A 14,974-nucleotide genomic window follows, 5' to 3' on the forward strand; every position below is an offset into this window, starting at 1 on the left:
TCTGGATACGTGTTCAAAATGCAATTGCTTTCATACGGCAGTGAAAATGGAGCTAGGGGCGGCGCTATATATAGAGCGGAGTCTTTGTGAGTGCCCTGGCTAACTAGTGGCAGCTTAGGCAAAGCTAGCGCCAGTACCAGGGCGTAAATGTTTTCCGATCTACGGCCAGCCGATGCTAGAAGAACTGTTGGTGTAGTTGAATAGCCCATGTTGCTGTGTAGGGGGTGATAGCGGCGGAGACACGGTTGTTTTTGACGATGCACGTTCAGAAATATCGAACAAGCCTCGATGCACAGCTGGAGTCGAATGGTGCATGCTGCTGGGTGAGACCTACCATTTTGGCGCTGGAGATAGGCTTATTGGAACAGCTTGGCCTATCGACAAATGTAGAGGTAGGGTCAATTCCAGAGCAGAATCAGGAGCTGGTGCTGATACCAAATAGCATTGCAGCTTCACAATTGGCTAATGCCGGATAAAGCGCAGCTGTTGAAGTTGTGAATAATCGACGACATCAGATCTGTGTATGGAACCAAAATAAAAAATGAGGGCTATTGTGTGGGGTGACACAGTCTGAAAAATCAATGTTCCTTGATGAACAAACAAACCAATACCCTTATTTAAAATTGAGCTGTATATAAACAATTGCGCAAATATATAATTGAAATCTATTATGCTACCTAGCTGCTCTAAATCTCTTCAAACTCATTAGCACCAGCAACATCCTCAACGACAGTATCGATAATAGTATCCCTGCTCTCATCGCGCATCAGCAGCTGGACAGCGCGCTCATTGAGCTCATAGCATGTCTCGTCAGCCTCGACCTTGTGCATTTCCCGCAGAATGGGATAGACCTGCTTGGCGCGCAGGGTCTCGCGACCAGCATGCGTGGTGCACAGCAGATTGACAGCTTCCAACAAGCAGGCGCGCAGCTTATTATCAGTCTCCCTCTTCTTATCCTCTCCCAAAAGCTGGCACTCCTCGGGCAAATTCTCCATTTCGTCCATATCATATTCCTCGGGACCACACAGGGGCAGCAGGATGTATGGCAACATGTTGGTTTCCTTGGGATCCAAGATGATGCCATGCATGTCCTTCTCAAAGCACACGTTCTTCATTGTCGAGTCCACTCCGCCACGGCGGATGATGTCGGGGTACTCGCTGAACACCATGATTTTGGTGATGGGCAGCTTGCCATCGTAGGCCGTGCGCTCAAGGAAATACCGACGGCCAAACGGAAAGTTGGTCATGTCGGCAAAGACGCTGGCCAAAAATGAGAACTGCGCGTTTCTGTTGTACTGCTTATCCATACCCTTGACAAACACATCGGTGAGTTGGTCCATGGCCTTTGGCGAGTTGCAGATGCCGGGCACCTCGCTCACACTCAAAGTGTCCAGCAGGCGGCAAATTGAATCTAGTTTGGTCAGGTTCGACAGCAGCATGCACGTAGTGTCGGCGATCATGCTTGAGGGAACGGTAATCAGCGTGACAATCATTGATAGGGAGTCCTCGTCGGCCAGCAGACGGCACACTGTAGTGTCGGTAGTCAGGTTGACCAGCGTGCTCATTGCACTGTTGGCGGCGATAGGCGTCTCATGGCAGATTATCAAGAGCGGGCGCACGAGTCTTTCGGCGTTGGCCTTGAGAAGGGCAAAGTACTCCGAGCCGGGCTTTGAGAAGCCAACGATGTAGCTGGCGGCCATCTGGCGGACGTCAGACCGCGGGCTCTTCAAAAAGTCGATAAGCTCGTTCAGCTGTGACTCCATTTTAAACAGTGTGTGGTATTTGAAATGTGGAATTAAATAGTATTGAAATGAGAAGTTAAAGAGCAGAAATCGGTACAAGGGTTGTATTTCCTTTGACTTTGCTTACCCCGATCCCTGTAAATTTTTTTTTGGTAAATCAAAAGAAGCGTGCAGAAACAAATCGCGGATCCAGCCTAAAAAAATCTCCAAAAATCAACTGATTTCTGATCTTAATCACAGCGTTTTTGGGTTCCTTATGAATTTTACATGTTGGCCAAAAAGACTCACGTGAAGAGTGAGAAAGAAATGTCAAATTTTCGCGTGCAATTTGGCACGACGCGTGCGTTTTTTCCGGAGCCTTTTTGTTTATTCAAGTTTAACGTTTCAATGCCACTTTTTATCTTCCTTCGATTCAACCACATTTAATTTTCTTTACTCTTTTTTCATTTGTTCAAGAAATCCTAATCGACGCAGATGCATAGCACGGCTTCCGGCTCTGCTGGCAAGAAGCGCACACGCACAGCTGACACTGCTGATTCTATCGACACAGCCCACATGCCAGGCAGCTTTCCCGAGCGTTTATCAGGCCCAAAACGGCGACCAAGCCCCGAAAGTAACAAAGACTGGTTTAGCAAATACTTCATGCAGCCACTTGTCACAGCCAAAAACTGGATCACAGGCGCGCCACAGCAAAAGCCCAGCAAACTGAGGCTAACGCCAAGCAGCAGCGAATGGACGGTCGAATCGCGCGGGCCAGAGCCATTGCCGCAGAACCACTATCGGAAAAAACGCCGGCACCACAGGGCTTCCAATGGGGGAGCCGCCAGCCACCGCAGGCCGCTGGTGCCTGGAAAGGTGCGGTCGGGTAAATTACGCAGGGAGAGGAGCAGCGATCTGGTTCGTGAGTACACAGAGCCAAGAGTTACTCAGGTACAAATACATTTGCAGGACTGGGCAACTACCATGCCCAGAATCAGTCTGGGCGGCAAACCGCAAGTCCTTGGCCACGCCTCACAAACATACTCGGCTTCCTCCTCGTTCTCGCAAGAAACCGACGACCAGCAGTCAATCATCAGCATCGACAGCAGTACACCAGAATACGAAAGCAGCTTTGGAGTTGGCACACCAGCGGCTGAGACAACGCGGCGGCTCAGTCTTGACACGCGCAAGGCGGCGCAAGCGCAAGAGGAGCAGTGGATCGTGCGTCTGCGCAAAAAAATCGAGGAGACTTTGTCTGTCGCAGCGCCCGCCATGAGGGTCTCCACGCCTGCGTACGACCGCGTCTGCAAGGCCGACGGAGTTTTTGAGAAGCGGCTGGCCAGGGCGCGGCAGCGCAGCGTGGCCTTTGTCTTGCCGGCCAATGCAGCCCAGGTGATTGATCGGGCGATGCAGCCAGGGTTCACGTGCGAGCTGAACAACACGCCGGTTACAGCCCGCGACCTGCAAACGCTGATGCCCGGCAAGTGGCTGAACGACGAGGTCATCAACTTTTACATGCAGCTGATTATGGGCCGCTCAGCCAATGCAGGAGGCGGAAAGGCAGCGTCACTGCCTAAGGTGCACGCGTTCAATACGTTCTTCTTCTCGACGCTGCGCGAAAACGGCTATGCGCGCGTCAAGCGGTGGACCAGGCGCATCGATGTTTTTGCCATGGACCTCGTTGTCGTGCCCGTGCACCTGGGTGTGCACTGGTGCTGCGCCATCGTGGATTTCGGGCAGCGCAGCATCCGGTACTACGACGCGCTTCTAGGCGAAAACACCGAATGCCTCGAGTTGCTGATGGAGTACCTGCGGTTGGAGAGCAGGGATAAGCGTGGCGGCAAGGTGTTTGATGAGCAAGGGTGGGCGATGACGTGCGAGAAAGACATTCCGCGGCAGCAGAACGGGTACGACTGTGGTGTTTTCGCTGTCGCATTTGCTGAGCACATTGCGCGCGGCGCTGAGCTGGACTTTGCGCAGGAGAACTGCGCCTTTCTGCGCCGCAAAATGGTCTATGAGATCGCCACCAAGGCACTGCTGCATTGAACAATATAAATAATGGTCATATTATCATCAACAAAAGACAAATAAGAAGAAAAAAGCGGCTACGACAGAATCGACAGCGACTGCTGCATCAGAGTCTCCAGGCTGGTGGCCCACTTGCTGACAGCATCATATTGCGACTCGTCGGACGTCTCCTGCCGCAAAATCAGAATGCCGTTCTCCTGGTCGATGCTTGCGTCGAGCCGCTTGTCGAGGATCAGCGCAACCAGCAGGTCCTCGACCTCCGTGGCCTCGACCTTGAGGCGCCTGCCGAGGACGTCAATCCTAACGCGCGTGTATGGCGCCACGGCGCCCTGCAGCGCCTGCATGCGGAAGGTGCGGCGCAGGTCGTCAATATACCGGGCGATGAACGGGTCGCCCAGGATAGTCTCGCGATGGTCGACCAAGATCCGCTCAAACTCATGGACCTGCTGGCTCTCGTACGCGCGCACCAAACTGGTCATGGCGACAATAGCCGGGTCGCTCTCGTATGACCGGGCCTCAGGCGACGATAGCGGGTTGACCTCAGTCTCAGAGAGCATCGATGCCAGCACAAGGTACTTGAGCACCTGAACGCGCTGCGGACTGCCGGCCTCGTCGTAGTTCTTGAAGGCGTCAAAAAAATTGGACTGTGCCTCGGTCCAATTGCGCTCGGCCATGTACATTTTGCCACCGCACTCACGGATGAATCCCATTGTGCGCGGATGCGGCAACGCTGACTTGACAGAGACGCACTGCAGGTACGTGTCCTTGAGTTTCTTGGGCTCGTTACGCGCAGAGTACATGCCCAGGTACATGGCGTTGATCTCGAGCAGCTGCGTGCCGCGCTCGAGGATGATCTGACCCTGCGCGTCACGGCACTCAGCTCGCAGATCTGCCAACAGTGCTTCTAGCTCGGCAAACTTGCCCTGGTCCAGAAGCAGCTTGGCCAGCCGCAAGCTGGTGCGCAGCCACAGGCGGTCGTTACGTGCCTGCTTCAGCGCGGCCAGCGTCAACTGGTAGAACTTGCGCGTAAACTCAGCCTCTCTGCCTCCCACACGCTCCAGCATATTGTTGATACTCTTCTCGGCGTAGTTGCTGGTCACCGTCGAGTTGCGTACAAAGTCGAGCATTTTCTCGTAGCTCGACAGTACCTGCTGGTCGTTGCCTGGTCGTTGCAAATGCAGCTTAATTATTTGCTTGGTCGCCTTGAACCCCCACTCGCTGGTGCCCGCCGCCTGGTCCTCACTCACGACAGCTTGGAACTCGCTGAGCGCTGCCCCCGGGTCGTCGCGCTGCGCCTTGGCGTTGTAGTACTTACTCTCTAGGCCGAGGTCCTCGTCATTGCCGTCATCCTCCTCGTACTCAAAGTCGAACTCGTCGTCCTCCTCGTACATGAAATCGTCGGACATTATGCAGAGAAAATTAATGAAATAATGAAATAACGGTGCGAAGTGGCCAAATGTGTAAAGTAATTTATTTTGTGGGTATAAAATGAAAAGGAGTAAATGCGAAAGAGTAGAGGCAGTGAGCCCTCGAGATTTTGTATAAAGAAGAAAAATATTTAAGGGAAAGGGTAATTTGAACAAAACATAAAGAAAGGACAAGCCTGCGTCTTTTGGAAAAGGGAGAGCAAAGCAAATAAATGACTGCGCGTTTAATTTGATTTTTTAGGGCTTGGGTTGGCTTTGACATCACACTGCCACTGAAGTTAAATTGTGGAGGAAAAAATAAAAAATAAAACGGATCACGTGCATGAACGCGCCTTTATTTTAGTTTCTCAGGGGTTTTGAGCCGAAGCACCCGTTTTGAGGTGCATATTCGATTTTTTTAAAACGCAGCGCTTTCGTTGCTGTATATTTTTCTTCTCAAATCACCTTTTTAAAAAAAATAGACGCTCTCAATTCATACTTATTTTTCTTTTATTATTTTTCTGCCTTATTATATACATAGCACTCTTCGTTTCTCTTATTTCGGCATTCTTCATAAAATGACATCTGCCGTCGCTGTGCCTTCAGACGACATCGCGCCCGTCACCATGGGCCCATCACGGGGCAATGACCGAGACCAGACGATAATCACAACAACAGCAACGGGGGCCAAAGTAGACATGAGCGAGCTTCTGAGCAGTGATCCGCTAGGAAGCCAGCGCAAGCCTGTGGACCAATCGCTAATGGAAACACGAATGGACTTTCACACGCACCCGCGCTCGCTGGCGCTAGCACACACCCAGCTGGCTGACTGGCGCACGCACGAGAAGCTGCGCACAGTGGGCGCTCTCCTTGTAGTGTGCTTGAACCTGGGAACGGAGCCGCCAGACGTCGTCAAGCCGTCGAAGCGAGCCGTCATGGAGGCGTGGGTCGACCCAACGGCGCCCGTTGATATGCCGACGCAGGAGGAGCTTGCATTGCAGGCGGCCAACGGGGCAGGCCAGCGCGGGAGCACGACGAAGGAAAGGTCGCCGATGAGGGCTATTGGTGAGAGCATACTGAGACAGTTCGAGCATATCCAGAAGCACGCCAAGTACAAGCCGCTGCTGGACTGCTGCATGGAGGATTTGCGCAAGTATTGCGTGCAGTTCCGCAGGGTTGCCAAGGAAGAGCGGCTACTGTTCTACTACAATGGTCACGGCGTGCCGCGCCCGACGCCCAGCGGTGACCTCTGGGTCTTCAACAGGCAGTTCACACAGTATATTCCAGTCAACTCGATGGAGCTGATGAGCTGGATCGGCACGCCGTGTTTGTACGTGTGGGACTGCGCGCATGCGATGAATATTGTTAAGGCCTTTGAGAAGAATGCAAAGCTGCGCGATGTTGAGATTGCCCGCATCAGGCATGCTGCCGAGGCTAATGGTATGAGGCTGCCGCTGGACCGCACGGACCCGAGGGCCATGTCCAACATTACGTCGAATATTGCTGCAATGATGGCCGGGCCGATGCACCCCGGTGCAGCCAATGGTAGCACTAGCATTAACGGACAGGGCCAGGCCCCCCACCAGCAAAATGGACAGCAACAGCAACAGCAGCAACCAGCACCAGGATCATCATCAGCGGCATCGGCAGCAGCCGGCAGCGCGCAGGGAAATTTATCACCGGTCAACCCAGCACTGATTAATCTCGCACTGTTGCCGTCGATGCACCATGAGGACATTCACTTTGCGGCGACGCGGTCCGATGAGCTGCTCCCAACCAACCCCGAGCTTCCAGCCGACTTGTTCACGTCTTGCCTCACGACGCCCGTCAAAATGGCGCTGCGCTTCTGGGTAACGCGAAATCCAAACAACACCAAGGTGACTCTGGACATGTGCGAGAAGCTGCCAGGCTCGGTGCAGGACCGGCGCACACCACTCGGCGAGATCAACTGGATTTTTACCTCGATCACAGACAGCATCGCCTGGAGCACACTGCCACGCGAGCTGTTTCGCAAGCTGTTTCGTCAGGACGTTGTCGTGGCCTCAATGTACCGCAACTTTATGCTGGCTGACCGCGTCATGCGGTTCTACGGCGTTCATCCGCAGTGCAGCCCGTCTATCCCGCCGACCCACAAGCACCCGCTGTGGGACAGCTTGGATCTGGAGATCGACATGTGTCTGCAGCAGCTGCCACGGCTGCTCAAGGAGGATGAGCGGCGCAGGCGGCGGGAGGAGAGGGCCAGGCGCAGTGGCACAAGTGGCAGCGGCACCGGCAGTGGCAGCGGCAGTGGCGGTCAGTCACGGTATCCGTCGGCCAACAGCGCTGCGAGCGAGTTCCATTTGCCGCTTGTGCCTAAGCTGACCATTGCTAGTGGGTTCAACACGATGGCGTCGAGGCACGGGCCGCGCATCGGGCTGGGCGGCGCCATCGAGAGCGAAGACGAGGACGCCAGCGACAGCGGCAGCGACGACGGCATTGGTGGGCGCTCCCTGGGTCTGGGTCACGCCGGAGGAGGGTACATCTCGAGCACGTACTATAGCAATCAGCTCTACGCCTTCGAGGTGTGGCTGCAGCATGCGGCCACGGTGGTGTCCAAATTCGTCTCAGACCAGAAACCCGATGAGATCCCACAGTCGCTCAGCACGTGTCCACCCGATTTGGAGCCGCCCGATGAGCTGCCGGCGGTGCTGCAGGTGCTGCTAAGCCAGCAGTACAGGCGCCGTGCGCTTATCCTGCTCTATCGGTTTATGAACCTGGGCCCATGGGCCGTGGACCAGGCGATGGCCGTCGGCATCTACCCGTACATGTCCAAGCTTCTGGGGTCGACGACAACAGAGATCCGCGAGATTCTGATCCTCGTCTGGGCGCGGCTCTCGGCCGTCGACATGGCGCTGCACCCGGAGCTGCTTAAGAACTCCGAGTTCAACTACTTTGTCACCTACTTGGCCAGTAACATCCACATGCAGTACGAGCCCGTCGACGACAAGGTGCGTTTGTGCGACACTGTATCGGCCGCCTGTGCCTTTACGCTGACTATGCTGTGCAGGGACATGCCAGTGGCGCAGAAGGCCTGCTTTGATGAGCGTGTGCTGGACTACTTTTTGTTGTACCTACAGAAGCCCGACAATGGCACGGAGGAGCGCGCCTGTCTGCGCACCTGGGTCCTGCTCTGTCTGGCCGAGCTGTGGAAAGGCCAGTCGGACGCCAAGTGGATGGCAATGACGTACAAGCTCTGCGTCATCACATCGTATCGCAACACGCAGGCGCAGAAGATGCAGCAGCAACAGCATGACAATCAGGATCAGTCGCTGTCGGAGATCATCGCGTCGACGCCCGATGACGAAAACATTGACGACAAGGATGCGCAGGACCTGTTGATACAGATGGCGTTCCATCGGTCGCCCGTGGTCCGGGCATCGGCCATCTACGCGACTAACACACTGCTGCAGAACCTGCAGAACCTCGGCGTCGACCCAGCAGTGCAGCTCATTGTGCGCAACGCCGAGGCGCAACTCTTTCCGATGCTCTTGCAGGCGGCACTCGACGGCAGCCCGATGGTCAGGCGCGAGGTCGCGCAAGCAATAGCCAATGGTGTTTTTGCGTCGTACATGCGCCAGTCTGTCGAGGCCGTGGGGCGCGTTGTTGGCGAGGAGCTGCGCGACCAGCGGCGCGCCAGGCAGCAGCAAAACCAAGCAGCTCTGCCATCGATTCAGCAACGGCAGCAGCACCAGCACCAGCAGGCTGGTTCCGACATTCCTCCCGACGACGTGCCTGAGGTGTCAATGGACCTGTTAGTCAAACTGTACAAGATCATGCTGAGGCTTTGCACGGATCCGCACCCCGACGTTGCACAGGTGGCACGCGAAGCCTGCGATGTGCTGATGCAGTGCTACGCGCGCTCACGGATGTTTTTGATGACGAGGCAGCGCTGGACCAGGCACTGCACAAGGTCGAGATCTCGCGCACAGCGGCGGGACAGACGCCCATTTTGGGCTTTTTGCGTACCACGGCGGTTGGCGACGCGCTTCTTGGGCACCAGCCGCACAGTGCGGGCAGCGGCGAGTTGTCGCCAGAGCTCGGGTCGGTGCACTTCCAGCCGAACCATCAGCAGCAGACGACTAGGATGACCATCCAGCAGCAGCAGCAGAGGCAGGCGCAGCGCCGGCAGTCTGCGCACACGGGGCTGCATGGCTCATCGGTGTCGACTCTGGGCAGCCCCCGGGCGCGCGGCGATATGCCCAGCAGTGTGGCGTCGCACAGGTACACGATGCACTTCACGCAGCAGCAGTCGCAGCAGTACCAGAACCAGCAGCAACAGCAGACGACCAGATCTCCGTCGGCAGGCGTCGCAGGCAACATGCACCGGCTGGAGTCGGCTCTGCGCGAGTCGCAGGTCGGACGTGACCGGTTTGCAGCAATGAGCGACAGCGAGCGTATGGACGCGTCGCAGCGGCTGGCCGAGGTCGAGTCAGCGTGGCTCGAATGGGGACGCAGCGAGCTGCGGGCGGGCTCCTGCGAGTCGACGCTGGTTGACTGGGCCGGCGCGCACTTCACCGAGTTCGACATCTCGCTGTTTGCCAATATCACCGGTCCGCTGCAGGGCAGCGTGGCGCTGGTCGAGAGCCGCGAGCGGCACCGACGGGTCGACCGCATGGAGACCAACGCGCGCATCACATGCTCTGGGGCCGGCTCAATGAAGTGGACGGACCCGACGACGGTGGCGACGATTGCCGAGCCGGCATCGGCCACACTATTGCACCCGCTGGAGCCACACGCCATCGTGGCCACGCGCCGTGGCAACGTGTCGGTGTATGACTGGGAGATGCAGGCACAGGTCGCACAGTACTCCATCGGGTCCAAGGCCGATGCCGTCTGCTCGCTGCATTTGATTAACCCGCTAGGCCAGGCGCGGCTGCTGGTGGCCACTGCCGACGGAATGGTGCGCGTGCTCGCGTCGCATGCGCCGGACTTTTCTCCGCCACCGGCCGGCCACGTGCCGGCGTTCCCAAAGCCGCGGCTGCTGACGGCCTTCGCCGCGCTGCCGTGGGCTGCCACGCCGGCGCCCAACTCCGTGGCCAACCTGGGCGCGACAACGCTGCTGGGCTCGAGCCAGCGGCTGCGTGCGCACACGGCGGGCAATACGATCTCGGCTGGTAATTTGATCCTGTCGGATCAGGCAGCATTGGACGCGGGCGGCACGCCGCTGGTGACGGCGTGGAACCAGCGCAGCGGCGTGCTGTTTGCCGGCGGCAACGACAAGGAGATCCGCGTGTGGGACATCAACACGGAGATGTGCATCGAAGAAATTGCTGTGTCGTCGATGGGTGGCATCACGTGTATCAGCCAAGACGGTGTGTCTGGCAACTTCTTCGCCGTCGGCAACCGCGACGGCGTCGTGCGTGTGCTCGACCGGCGGCTGGACGCGTGCCACAGCGTGGTGGCCAACTGGAGCGACCATCGGCCGCACAGCGTCCGCAACGTGTTTATGCGGCCGGGCCAGGTCGAGGTCGTGTCGGCCAGCTCCGACGGAACCGTCCGGTACTGGGACCTGCGCCACGCGTCTCCGTACTTCACGCTGAACGACACGCATACTGACCACCGTCTGGAGCATATGATTGTGCACGAGAACGCGCCCGTGACGCTGACTGCGTCGGATGCAACGGTCAAGCTGTGGAACCAGCGGGGCACAAACATTGGCGTGGTCACGGCTGCTAAGCACACATATGCGTCGTCGTCGTCGTATATGAAGAGCTTTGCCGGGTATGCAGGCAGAGGCCAGGCCCACCAGGCCCACCAGCAGCAGCAGCAGCAAGTGAGGGTCGACGCTGTGGCTATGCATCCGTACTTGGCTGTTGCGCTGATGGTCACCGACGATGGGAGGGTCAGCTACATTCAGCCAAAGAAGGGCAATCCCAGACCGGCGTCCATTGCGGTATCGACAAGGTCCAACACGATCTCTTGATTTGCTTGGGTTTTCTTGTTAGCTTCTGGGGTGGTAGGAAATTAATATTAATGAAATTTGATCTTTATTTTTTTGCTTGCTTGTGACGTGTGATAGGGGTTTTCCACTTGCTCTGATGAGCCTTTGACTTTCACAAGCCGAATGGACATTGTAAAAGGGGTTTATTGTTTATAATTGAACTTTACACATGACACTGCGTCGGCTTGTGCTTCAAATATCACATGAAGACAGGTCGCTAGTATTATTGTCTTTTTCGGGCCCTAATCTTGGATAATAAGCTCCGAGTTGGGAGTAATGAGACAGCGAGGTAGCGAGGCACCGAGGCACCGAGGCAGTGAAGACGATAGGCGCCCTTACTGCCGCTTGCAATTTCGTATGCCATGCGGGCAGATGGCGCATTGATCCTCACATGCCTCGCCCCCTCCTGCCACTTAAATACACCATACATGCGCACTGTCTTTCTTTTCTCGTTTTTTTTGTTTTTCAGATACCCAAATTTTTTTGAACAATATATTCTAATCCAAACGAGTCTATAGCGCTTGCACTCTTTCACCTTAAACTTCTCATTTTTTAGCTTTTCGCAAAACAAAGGTTCATTTTTAATTTTTATAACCTCCTATCTTTGTACTTTTATACTCACCCAGACATCACACGTTCTCTTTATGTCATCTAATCTGCTTCGCTTCGATAACCGTGTCGTCATCGTGTCGGGTGCCGGCGGCGGGCTGGGCAAGGCATACTCGCTGTTCTTTGCCGCCCGCGGCGCCAAGGTTGTTGTCAATGATCTGGGCTCGGGGCTCAAGGGCGAGGGTAGCTCCGCCAGCGCGGCGGATATTGTCGTCAGCGAAATCAAACAAGCCGGCGGCCAGGCCATTGCCGACTATCACAACGTGCTTGAAGGCGATAAGATCGTCGATACAGCTATGAAGGCATACGGCCGCGTGGACATCGTCATCAACAACGCGGGGATTTTGCGCGACAAGTCGTTCAAGAGCATGACGGACAAGGACTGGGACGATGTGCTCAACGTGCATCTGCAGGGCGCATACCGCATCACCAAGGCCGCATGGCCCATCATGCGCAAGCAGCAGTTTGGTCGCATCATCATGACCTCGTCTGCAGCCGGCATCTATGGCAACTTTGGCCAAGCCAACTATGCTGCAGCCAAGCAGGCGCTTGTGGGATTCAGTAACTCGTTGGCGTACGAGGGCTTCAAGTACAATATCACGTCAAACGCCATTGCCCCGCTGGCGGCATCGCGCATGACAGCCACGGTTATGCCCCAGGAGATCCTGGACGCGCTCAAGCCAGAGTTTATCGCCCCGCTAGTCGCCTTCCTTACGCACGAAGAGACCAAGCAGACCGGCGGACTGTACGAGATTGGAGCTGGCAAGATCACTGCCCACCGGTGGGAGGGCACGCAAGGCGTAGTGTTTACAGCTGACGACTCGTTCACTCCAGCGGCTGTCAAGGCGCGGTTTGCCGAGATTGACGACTTTTCGGAAAACGTGTACTACCCGACGTCGCTGAAGGACCAGGACTGGATGGGCAAGCTGGAAGAAGCGCAGGCGCTCAAGTCGACTGATGCCGGCCAGAAGCAACAGCAGCAACAGCAACAGCAGCTGCGGTTTGACAGCAAAGTTGCCCTGGTCACTGGCGCGGGAAACGGGCTGGGCCGCGCCTACGCGCTGATGTTTGCGCGGTTTGGCGCTCGGGTCGTTGTCAATGACCTGGGAAGCGTCGAGCACAATGGCAAAAAGGTGCGTGCGGCCGACCTGGTTGTCGAAGAAATCAAGCGGGCCGGCGGACAGGCTGTGGCCAACTACAGCTCGGTCGAGGACGGCGAGCTGCTAGTGAAGACTGCCATTGACGCTTTTGGCCGTGTGGACATTGTCGTCAACAACGCGGGCATTCTGCGCGACAAGGCCTTTGCTAACGCCTCGCCCGAAGACTGGGACCTTGTGTACCGCGTGCACCTGCGTGGCACGTACAAGGTGAGCAAGGCCGCATGGCCCCACTTTTTGAAGCAAAAAGGCGGCTCCATTATCAATACCAACTCGGCCGTTGGCATCTTTGGCAACTTTGGGCAGACCAACTACGCGGCCGCCAAGGCCGGAATCCAAGGTCTGACCAACACGCTGGCCCTGGAGGGCGCCAAGTACGGCATCCGCGTCAACGCCATTGCGCCTAACGCCGGCACGGCGATGACCGCCACGGTGATGCCGCAAGAGATTGTCGAGATGCTCAAACCTGAGTACGTTGCGCCGCTTATTGGCTACCTCGCGCACGAGTCTTGCCCGCACACGGGCAAGCTGTTCCAGGTTGGCTCGTGCTGGATTTCGGAGATCCGTCGCCAACGCTCCGGCGGCGTCGGCTTCCCGCTCTCCGCACCACTGACGCCCGAGGCCATCTCGGCGCGCTGGCATGAGATCAACAACTTTGACGATGGCCGCGCGCACTTTGTCGCCGACACGCGTCAGAGCTCGGCTGAGCTGCTCGACAACGCTAACAACACGGGCGAAGAGCAGAATAACGAAGATGACGACGAGGGCAAGATCGATCTGGCGCGTGCTTATGGCGCCAAGAGCGAAGCACAGCCGTTCGACTACACCAAGCGCGACGTGGTCGTGTATGCACTAGGAATTGGAGCATCGCGCAATGATCTGCCGCTGGTCTACCAGTCCGACGACCAGTTCCAGACGTTCCCCACGTTTGCCGTTATCCCGTCCTTCCACGTCCGGGTCGACTTGACCGACTATCTGCCGGCATTCAACCCGATGATGCTGCTGCACGGCGAGCAGTTCGTTGAGATCCACCGGCCCATCCCCACGGAGGGCCGGCTCCTGTGTATGTCGCAGATAGTTGACATCCAGGACAAGGGCAAAGGCTTGACAATTACCAGCCGCCTCACGATGACCGACACGCAGGGCGGCCTCATCGCGGTCAGCGAGTCTACATCGTTCATCCGCGGTGTGGGCGGGTTCAGCCGCAAGCCTGGGTTTAAGCACGTAGAGGCACCCGCAAGATCCAAGGCCGCAACGTCCACCAACGCTGTCCCGAAGCAGCGGGCGCCCGATGCAGTCTACTCACAGAAAACGTCTGAGGACCAGGCCGCCCTGTACAGGCTTTCGGGCGACTACAATCCGCTGCACATTGACCCCGAGATGAGCAAATTGGGTGGATTCAAGACCCCCATCTTGCACGGTCTCTGCACACTTGGCTTTGCCACCCGCCATGTTGTCAAGCTGGCTGCGGATGACAACGCCGCCAGGCTGAAGAACGTGAAGGCAAGGTTTTCGTCTCCGGTCATTCCTGGGGAGACCCTAGAGACCAGCGTGTGGGTGGACAGGGATGATCCCAAGAGGGTTATTTTCCAAGTTCGCATTGTTGAGCGTGATATAATTGCCATTTCAAACGCTGCAGCTGAGTTTAGTGCGCCAGTGACGATTGCTGCTCCGGCCAAGCTTTAAATGATTTTATTCATTTTAATAAACGGTCCTTTTATATTATGTTGATATGTCGCTTTGAACTATAAATAAAAAGTGTACCTGCAAAGCACACTAAATATGTTAAAAGTAAAATTTACACAGGTCAGGTCGTTGATCAGCGGTAATACGAGTGACCATGCTCACATATATAAAATAATTGGTTATGCAAATGAACAGAAAATATATATTTAAAATGGTATTTGACCAAGCTAGCCGCATAGATTTAAATGAATTTATCTACTTCTTTGAATAACCTAATCAGTTGTTAAATGGTCACTTTAAAGGACTATTTAACATCATGCACGCATGCATGCTGAACAATTGATCAATGCAGTTAGTGTTGATCTGGTATTGCATGTTGCTTTTCCA

General features: G+C 55.9%; 4 protein-coding genes across 4 annotated transcripts; 2 read left to right on the forward strand and 2 right to left on the reverse strand.

The window, feature by feature from the left end:
• Positions 1 to 686: 686 nt before the first annotated feature.
• BX661DRAFT_167674 (uncharacterized protein) lies at positions 687 to 1,763 on the reverse strand (the record flags this gene model as incomplete). Its single annotated transcript, XM_051533357.1, has 1 exon — positions 687 to 1,763. The coding sequence occupies one exon, from the start codon at positions 1,761 to 1,763 to the stop codon at positions 687 to 689; it is 1,077 nt and encodes a 358-aa protein (XP_051394806.1).
• A 1,365-nt stretch (positions 1,764 to 3,128) lies between these two features.
• BX661DRAFT_138513 (uncharacterized protein) lies at positions 3,129 to 3,767 on the forward strand (the record flags this gene model as incomplete). The annotated part of the gene is made up of 1 exon (XM_051532726.1): positions 3,129 to 3,767. One exon carries the CDS (start codon positions 3,129 to 3,131, stop codon positions 3,765 to 3,767), a length of 639 nt encoding a protein of 212 aa, XP_051394807.1.
• A 59-nt stretch (positions 3,768 to 3,826) lies between these two features.
• Positions 3,827 to 5,155, reverse strand: BX661DRAFT_139403 (COP9 signalosome complex subunit 2-like protein; the record flags this gene model as incomplete). The annotated part of the gene is made up of 1 exon (XM_051532796.1): positions 3,827 to 5,155. One exon carries the CDS (start codon positions 5,153 to 5,155, stop codon positions 3,827 to 3,829), a length of 1,329 nt encoding a protein of 442 aa, XP_051394808.1.
• A 7,502-nt stretch (positions 5,156 to 12,657) lies between these two features.
• Positions 12,658 to 14,692, forward strand: BX661DRAFT_174806 (uncharacterized protein). The gene has a single exon (XM_051533917.1). It carries the CDS (start codon positions 12,662 to 12,664, stop codon positions 14,585 to 14,587), a length of 1,926 nt encoding a protein of 641 aa, XP_051394809.1. The 5' UTR covers positions 12,658 to 12,661; the 3' UTR covers positions 14,588 to 14,692.
• Positions 14,693 to 14,974: the final 282 nt, after the last annotated feature.

Source organism: Kickxella alabastrina (assembly GCF_025024165.1).
Source record: "Kickxella alabastrina strain RSA 675 chromosome Unknown BX661scaffold_1, whole genome shotgun sequence".
Taxonomy (NCBI): Eukaryota; Fungi; Kickxellomycota; class Kickxellomycetes; order Kickxellales; family Kickxellaceae; genus Kickxella; species Kickxella alabastrina.